Below are 9,000 nucleotides of genomic sequence, written 5' to 3'. Positions count from 1 at the left end.
GGCTGGCCTCGAACTCAGAAATCCGCCTGTCTCTGCCTCCCAAGTGCTGGGATTAAAGGTGTGTGCCATCACTGCCTGGCGACCCAGCCATTTTCAATGAGAAAGTGTAAATATAACTTTATTGTCAACTTAAATGCACACATTTTCAAGCTCAAGTGCTAAGATTGAAGATGTGTATCACCACACCTGGACTCCTATCCAATTTTTTATGTGAGTACTAGAGACCTGAATTCTGGTCCTTTCACTTGTGTGGTTATTTATCCACTGAGCTATATCTTTAGCTCTATACTAGGCTTTCACTTGAGTGTTTTACAATTCCAATGCATTCATGTAAATAGTCATCTGTTGTAAAAGCTCTCTCTATATATTTTTTGGGACAGGGTCTCATGCATTCCAGGCTGACTTAAAACTAGTGATATAGCTGTATATGACCTTGAAAATTTGACCTTCCAGGCTCCATCTCCTAAATGCACCACCATGACCAGTTTATATGGTGCAGAGGATCAAACCCAGGGCCTCATGCATGCTACATAAATATGCTAGACACTGAGTTACATCCTCAGCTTCTAGCACCAAATTTTATATTTTATGCTATGAAAACAAAACAAAAACTGTCAGCAGTTCAAAACTTGTAGTAGAGTCCAGAAACATTTTCTAACTGATCTGCCATCCTTTAAACATACCTTAGTATTGGCTGCTAAGTAAACAGCATGCTCTGTGGTGATGGCATCACTTGGATAGAAAACAACAAAATTGGGAATTGCTCAGAACATGGCCAGGTCTTCCAGGGCCATATGGTAGGGATTTTCATCACCTGAGAGAAATCACAGACCAACAAAAGCATGAATACAATCCTACCAGGAACCCACCCTCAACTCCTTCCATCATTCTTGAGAAGCAGCTATTCTTACTGCTCCAGATCACTCTGAAGTACAGCAAAGCCTTGCATGGTTAAACACTTGCTGTAATTTATATTGAGATTTTACATATCTATCTTCCTTGAAAGCTCACTAAAACATTCTGGGTTAGGTTAGCAAGTAATCTTTCAGTTCTAAAATCAGTTGGCTGACCACACTGTACTATTCCTGTCCAAGTTAACCCAATGCCCTCTCTTCCTGAGTCAGCTCTACCCAGCCATACCAGTCTCTGATCCTGTGTCCTCATCTCCTTAAGAGCTTCCCAAAATGTTGTCTTTCTAGCTCATTCTACTTTTCACCCTCAAGGAACTAGACTTTTTCACACTGAAGTGTCTTATTCATTTTGCCAGTCAAGTATTGAATAAATTACTTTTGGGATACCCTAGGATGCTGCTGTAATTAAGGATACTCTTGAGTATATGGCATCAATATACAGAAATCACAATGTCCAGAGAAGCATCCTACTTCTTTTAGTCTTGGAAAAGGAGTGTCCTGTGTACATTGTGTTGCCCAGGACAAATGTCTAACCTCAGAAACCCAGATTCTCTCTATGACAGATTCACCTGTCTCTGTAGGCTATCCCAGTTCTCAAATTCTCACTGAACCCAGGCTTGGTTGAAGATTCTAGGGCCCTTTCTCAGGCTGCTTATTCCTGACCGTACTACAGTACTTCTGTGTCTCAGTTGTCTTGTCTCTCAGCTATATTTGCTCTCTGTGCCTCAGTTTCACTCATCTAGCTATCTCTACTCCAAGCTCCAGCCAGAGCTGCTTTCTACAGTTAAGTTCTCCCAGGGAGCCAGCCATTTATATGGTTGGTTCCTGAATGTACAAAAGTAGCACTCTAGCAGCAAATGTAAGCTGCTACAACTATTTAGATGACTTGTCACCAGCTGACTTATCTTCCCCATGCAATTTCTGTAACTCATGAGCAAGATTCCATCTGTTAACTAACTCCTAGATACTTACTTGTTTTCTTTTTATATAGCTCCAGATCCTTCTATTAGTCAGCGACATTTATTATTATTATTATTATTATTATTATTATTATTTTAAGATTTATTTATTTTATTTTATATTTATTTTATCTATATGAGTACACTGTAGCTGTATTGAGACACACCAGAAGAGGGAGTCAATCACATTGCGGATGGTTGTGAGCTACCATGTGGTTGCTGGGAATTGAATTCAGGACCTTTGGAAGAGCAGTCAGGGTTCTTAACCACTAAGCCATCTCTCCAGCCCTATTATTATTATTATTATTATTATTATTATTATTATTATTATTATCTCTCTCAGGGCCACCTTTTCTTGCTAATTCCCACCTTTCTTCAATCTGTTTTCAGATCTTTCTGTTTCCAGCAATCCTCAGCAGGTTACCAATACTGGAATGAAGTTTTCATTAGCATAACTTCCTGCATCATATTCCTCAAAGATTACCTCCCCACAATACAAAAAAGGTATAACAGCAATCTTGCTCTACCTCTACCTAAATATGTGTTCAGTTGCTCACAATTCTCCCTTCTCTCTACTCATGCTGCTTATTCCAATTAGTTTGTGACCACAGAAAATAAAAAACAATTTTGGAATGTTTATGTTATCTTTATTCAGAGTTGGTATGTAGCAAGTTTCAGAAAAGACTGCACATAAGTATTTCTCAATGCCTGAATGGGTACTTTATACTAATGTGCTTTATCTTGATTGTTATCTGGAGTACCTGAAACACCTTAAACACAATACAACTTTTAAAAAATAAATCCCTTTAGTGAATAGTAAGAAAATGCAATGACTAAACAAAGCAATCAACATGACAATGCTCAGAATACATACCAGTTGATACCCCACAGTGGCAACCAATAAGGTTGATGTTGATTTGAGAGATGGCTCCCACTTGGATCTGAGCCGGGCGGTGGTGGCGCACGCCTTTAATCCCAGCACTTGGGAGGCAGAGGTAGACGGATTTCTGAGTTCGAGGCCAGCCTGGTCTACACAGTGAGCTCCAGGACAGCCACGGTTACACAGAGAAACTCTGTCTTGAAAAAAACAAAAAAATAAACAAACAAACAAACAAAAAAAACAAATGCTCGGGCGAAAAAAGCAGCGAAGGTACAAGCAAAAACAATGGTCCGGTCACAGGTGGCACATCCTAGTGCCACATTCACCTATAACACAAAGAACAGGAAGCAGAACATCCTGAATTTGGCTTCATCCCTTCCCCCATTAAAGCACAGAGACTACATGATGTAACTCCTTTTGTACATGGTCAACATTTTTGCAGTCTTAGCATGTCTCTTTCTTGGACTTTTATTACCCATCTCTGATGGTATACATACCCCACACCTCCTAGAGGCCAAGTTAAGAAATGTAGTGCTTGTCCATCCTCTGACCAACACCTTGTGGAGAGTCTGGCTAATGTACATCCTGGATCCCAAACTTCTTACTAGGTGGTTTCTCCAATCCTATGACTCCCTCCCTTTCATCAATTTCTCACTTTCTTTTAAATCATCTGTTGCTATTCAACTATGTGTCAATACCTTCTATCTCTACTTTCCCATTCTTCCTTACCCTTCCTTCAAGAAACTTCCCCTAATTGGTTCTACTTCACAGAAAAATTATCAAAAAGTCATTTAGTCATTGTCCCCATTTACTCCTTTCTCCATGGCCTACTTTATCTAGGCCTCCATTCCCATGAAAATCTGAAAGTTAAAATCTTTCCAAGTGGTCTCTTGACCTTGAGCGGCATCACAGTTGACCTCTTACTAGTATTTAGAACAAATCACCTCTTTGGCCTGATGCTGCAGAGTTCTGTGATGTAATAGGACCAGTCCTGGTGCCTCATGAAGGTTGCTAGAGTATGTACACCTCTTGTTGATGGGTGTACAGAGTGAGTTCTCCAAGTTTTGTGCTCATCCTTCCTATTTGGGCCACTGGATCTGGGAGAGTGTGTCTGATTTGTACAATTAAAAAAAATATATCTCCCCTCCCTTTACCCCCCTGTTGTGGTTGCAGTTTGTATTGTCTCCTCCCTCAAGAGGGGTGCCCTGATGAGGAGTAGATCACATACTCAGGTGATATCAGATAAAATCTTTTTTTTTTTTTTTTTTTTTTTTTTTTTTTTTTTTTTTTTTTGCTGGCCTTGAACTCAGAAATCCGCCTGCCTCTGCCTCCCAAGTGCTGGGATTAAAGGCATGCGCCACCACTGCCTGGCTCAGATAAAATCTTAATTGGGCAAATAAAGGCTAGAGTCTGTGATAGAGCAGTGGAAGGAAAAGGTGGAGCTGAAAGTTTTAGAAAGAGACAGATGGAGAAAGAAAAGATGAGAAGGAGGACAGAGAGTGAAGAAGATGGAGGAAGAAGAGGTGGAAGATGGAGCAGACCCATGCCATGGCCTGGAGGAGCTGCAAGGGATTTTTCATAGCTAGGCAATAGAGTAGGGTAGGGTATATTTGCCCAGCCTAGGGATGAAGCTTGTATTCATATTAACTGAGTTGTGTGTTCTTTGCATGGGCATATTGGGGTTGGAGATTTATTGATATAAATCTTCCTGGTATAAATATAAGTCTCTAGTGTTTTCCTTTCATTGGGCTAGAGGGAGCTGAATGAGACCAGAGTATTGTTGGCATTCTACGGACCATCCACAGGGGTTGGCCTAGGCATTTTCAGGCAAAACTGGTTTGGTCAGCTTAGCAGTCCACTGCTGGAATGCTAAGGGCCATGGTTAGGGCTAGCCATGGGGGGTGGGGTGGGGTGGGCAAAACTGCCCAGGCCAGAGACGAATTTATCGTAGTTTTAAAAAATTACACATTATACCCCTCCATGTGTGTCTCTGTGTGTTTGGGTGCCCATGGAGGCCAAAAGAGACCACAGGATTCCCTGGAGCTGGAGTTATAGGCTGTTGCCAAGCATTGGTATTAGATGTTTTGGCCAAGCCACCTCTTCAGCTCCTGATGTGCACATTAATGGTTTCCACTTTATACTGTTATTCTTTACATCTCCTTTGGCAGGCACTCCAGGTTCATATACTCTAGAAGGCTTTGAACTAGGACATGACCTTCTCTGAGAGCAAAACAGAACTTGACAAGGGGGGCATGGTGGTTGTGGCTGGTTCCAAAATCAAGATACTGAGAAAGGACCCATGGCCTCTTTTCCCACTGTCTCTCTGCCAACCACCTTCCAGCTAACAAACTGTCAAAAGATAGGCTTATACCCACCTTATATAGTGGGTGGCATTCTGGAATTCAGATCAAACAGTAAACAATTTGAAATAATCATTTTGAGCCAGGCACTGTGGCTCACACCTGTAATCCCAGGACTTGGGAGGTAGAGACATGAAAATCAAAAGTTTATGATTCATTTTTAGCTATATAATAAGTTTCTAGCTGGAACATATGGCTGTTGACTGAAGTAATCAATGAAGCAATCATACCAGCAAGCTTTTTTGATAGGGAGCTCAATTTACAAAAACAGTATTGCATCTCTTTTTTCTAAATGCAAAGAGCAGCTGTGGGTGTAACTTAGTGGTAGAACACTTGCCTTGCTTCTGTAAGGTCCTGGGTTCAATCCATAGCACCATAATAAAAACAAAATGAAAAGGTCTAAGAATGAACATGCATATTTTTATAATTGTGATGACCCATTACTTAAAACGTATGCTTAAATTCCAGCACTGGTGGGTTAGAAAAATGCTATAAAAGAACAATGGGGCTAGCAGAGTACAGCATCCCAAAGAGCTGATGATCATCTAAACAGGGATGATGCTTGACTTCAGCCAATGGTCATCATGAGGGAATGTCAACCCACTGGAAGTTTCTACTTTCTAAGAAAATCTAGAAATTTGGATTTTATGTAAAATCCTCTGAATTTTCAATACTGCAACTCATTTTTAAAGAAAGGTGGAAACTACTTGTTTCAAAATACAAAATTCACATGAGGTCTGCTAGTCTAGTTCATTGTCTAACAAACAAAAAAATCCAAACCCACTGTGGTTGTCAAGGTTGTTTTTAGCCTCTGCAATGTAAAGACAAGAGAAAACTATCATTCTCTACGTGGGTTAAGTCTTGGGTTTAGAGTTTTAAGGGTTTCCTGGCATCAATTACTTTCTCTTAAGAAAGGTGCAGGACCAGGTGGTGGTGGCACACACCTTTAATCTCAGCACTCATAAATCAGAGGCAGGCAAAACTCCGAGTTTGAGGCCGTCCTGGTCTACAGAATGAGTTCCATGATAGCCAGGGCTACACAGAGAAACCCTGTCTCAACCTCCCTACCCCCAAACAAACAACAAATTTGCATATTATCACTCTGGGTAGAGAAACAGGCACAGATAAGCAGACCTGATTTACCCTGAGTGCTAGCTTTGACTATTTGTATTCTTACTTTATAATTCTTTGACAATTCCTAGTATTGGTATTTTTTTTAATTACAAGAAACTGCTTGAGACTATGTTGCACTATGTTGTACTGGCTGGCCAGGAACTCACTATGTAGAACGGGCTGACCTTGAATTCACAGAGATCTGGAAGTTTCTTAATCTGTTTGTCTCTTGGTGGCTGTAAAATTGTCTAGTCATAGGCTAGATGGGACAGAAAGGGCTACTAGAGATCTTAGGATACTTCAGATCTAGAGTGGTCAGCCTCCTGCCTTCTATTTGTATGAACAGGATGTCCAGAGGGTGTTGGGCAGTTTACATACACCCTGTTCATAAGACATTGAAACCATCTCTTTGACTACTACTGTTTTCCTGGAATGTTTCTATACAAAGCCTTTCATAGACTACTGATAGCTAATGATAAAGGACTTGAGAGACCTGCATGATACACTCACCATGTTTTGTTTAGCAATTTAACACTGGATGAATCTCTCTGGGTGTTCTTTCTTGAATATGTCAGAAAAATTGCAGATCTTGGTGTCACTATCCAGTACAATAACTCTGTCATTTTCATGGCTCAGTTTAGCCAGAGCCAAACCACATGCTTTTTGAGTAGACACCATGAATAAAGAGTCAAGTGGTTATATTTTCTTGGGAGTACACTTAGAAAGAAGTTACTACTTTATAGAATTATAAGTTGTTGTCTTTAATAAATTTGATTTACCAATAGTCTCTTTCAGAATTATACATATGGTGGTTAACACCTGTAACTTCAGAACTCAAGAAGGGGAATGAGTTTAAATCTTAGCCTGGGCTGTAGTTGAGACCTTATTTAAACAAACAAACAAACAAACAAACAAAAAACAAAAAAACCCCCAAAAAACAAAAAACAAAAAACTTTCCTTAAACCAATCAACCCTCCCAGCCAAAAAAAAGACAGACAGAGTTAATAAGAGGAGGCATATTATCTTTACAACTTACTACCATCAGTCAAATTCCATTATTGTCTGCTAACTAGTAAATGAAGATTCTTGTGTATTAAGGAAGAAAAAACCCATGATGATGTATATGTTATTCAATATTCTACATTTTTGCCTACCATGTCATCAGCTATGTAAACAGGGGGTGAAGCCATATATATATATATATATATATATATATATATATATATATATATATATCCATGATGTTAATTTGAGGTGAGTCCTCAATAGGGGGTGATGGTACAAGAATTTTGTTGGTCTGTATCTGACTTTCAATTAATTTGACAATTGCATCTACTTTTTCTTTTGGCATTGGCCTTCCATACCAACTTTCTGCATCCTCAACATCTACAACAAAACAAAGGATATTTATTCCAGGTGCTTAATGAGCCATATCAGCTGAAAGTCACTTTGGGGGAAAAGATATCTGAACAGGAATCATAGGAAAAATAATCCAACATAGGATGTTACTGCAATAAGGAAAAGCAGCCTAAGAAAGGTCCTGTGGGCCGGGCGGTGGTGGCACACACCTTTAATCCTAGCACTTGGGAGGCAGAGACAGGCAGATTTCTGAGTTCAAGGCCAGCCTGGTCTACAGAGTGAGCTCCAGGACAGCCAGGACTACACAGAGAAACTCTGTCTCAAAAACAAAAACAAAGGTCCCGTGGCTTTTGAGGGGAAGCACTGATTTACTTGCTGGTGAATGGAGGGTTTAATGTTGGAAACAAGGCTAAAAAGATAGACTGGGAAAGTGACATTATGTGCATAAGTTTTTATATGAAGCAAGATTAAAACAACAAAAGGTTTAGAAGGGGAATGAAAGATCAGATGTGTTATAGAGAGATTGCTGTTGCAGTACTGTGCTTCCAAGAGTAATCAGGAAGCAGTCTCTTCATGAAGCTGCTGTGGTTCAATAAAGAGGATGGGGACTTAGTGATAACTAAGATAGTAGGGAGAAGGAGAATAGAATGTATATGAGATACACTCTTAGGGACTGGGTATGTAGGGAGGCATGTAAGGCACAGGTGAAGGCAAGGAAAAGATTCAGGTTCTGGTAGGGGCTCATTGTTAAAGTTGTATTAAACCAAATCTGTAGAACCAGAATAAGGCTGTCTTTTGAAGGAGGAATCACAGATCAATTTTATTCTAAAATATCTATATCATTTTTAAAAATGATTACCCATACTTTTTTCAACTACTTACACTTGAGAAACTAAATTTGAGGTAGAAAATTCCATATGACAATCTTGAAATGTGCAAAGTTACAGCTTGTATTATGTCTCATTCTCCCCCTAGTTTTAATTCTTTCACAGTCCTCCCATTCCGCAGTGGATTAAATGAATAAAAAATGTAATAATGAAAGTGAAAAGTAGAGGAACACTCCTCCTGAAAGACCCCCGTGGGGAGACCCCCACTCAAGTCTCGGGAGGACATGCACCCAAGGAATCACGAGAGACCTTCTTGATGTAAACACATGAGGCAGTTTAATTTTCGGAGCTCCGGTTCGACTCCCAATCTCACACAGGAGACAAGGAAATCGACCACAAGTCTCAGGGGTTAGGGGTTTATATAGGAAAAAGGTCTGGGGGGAACAAAGGAATCAGTGTGGCTATACATGATTGGCTAGTTCAAATATTAACTATATTACGTGCAGGACAGAGAGAAAAATTACTAAGGTTGGTGTTAATCTGAGTTAACAGAGCATCTGACCTTAAACCATATCTAAGAGGACCAGATGG

At 39.9% G+C, this 9,000-nt stretch overlaps 1 protein-coding gene across 1 annotated transcript in view; it reads right to left on the bottom strand.

Moving 5' to 3' along the window:
• The window catches only part of Tktl1 (transketolase like 1), a 28,001-nt gene that overhangs the window by 7,761 nt on the left and 11,240 nt on the right, over window positions 1–9,000 (bottom strand). Inside the window, 7 exon segments of the mRNA XM_031348767.1 lie at window positions 680–814; window positions 2,745–2,811; window positions 2,993–3,076; window positions 6,734–6,902; window positions 7,382–7,421; window positions 7,460–7,609; window positions 8,121–8,164. Coding sequence (XP_031204627.1) covers window positions 680–814; window positions 2,745–2,811; window positions 2,993–3,076; window positions 6,734–6,902; window positions 7,382–7,421; window positions 7,460–7,609; window positions 8,121–8,164 — 689 coding nt within the window.

This window comes from Mastomys coucha, chromosome X (assembly GCF_008632895.1).
Source record: "Mastomys coucha isolate ucsf_1 chromosome X, UCSF_Mcou_1, whole genome shotgun sequence".
Lineage (NCBI taxonomy): Eukaryota > Metazoa > Chordata > Mammalia > Rodentia > Muridae > Mastomys > Mastomys coucha.
Note: the sequence above shows the minus strand (reverse complement) of the source record. Positions and strands in the feature narration are given on the sequence as shown.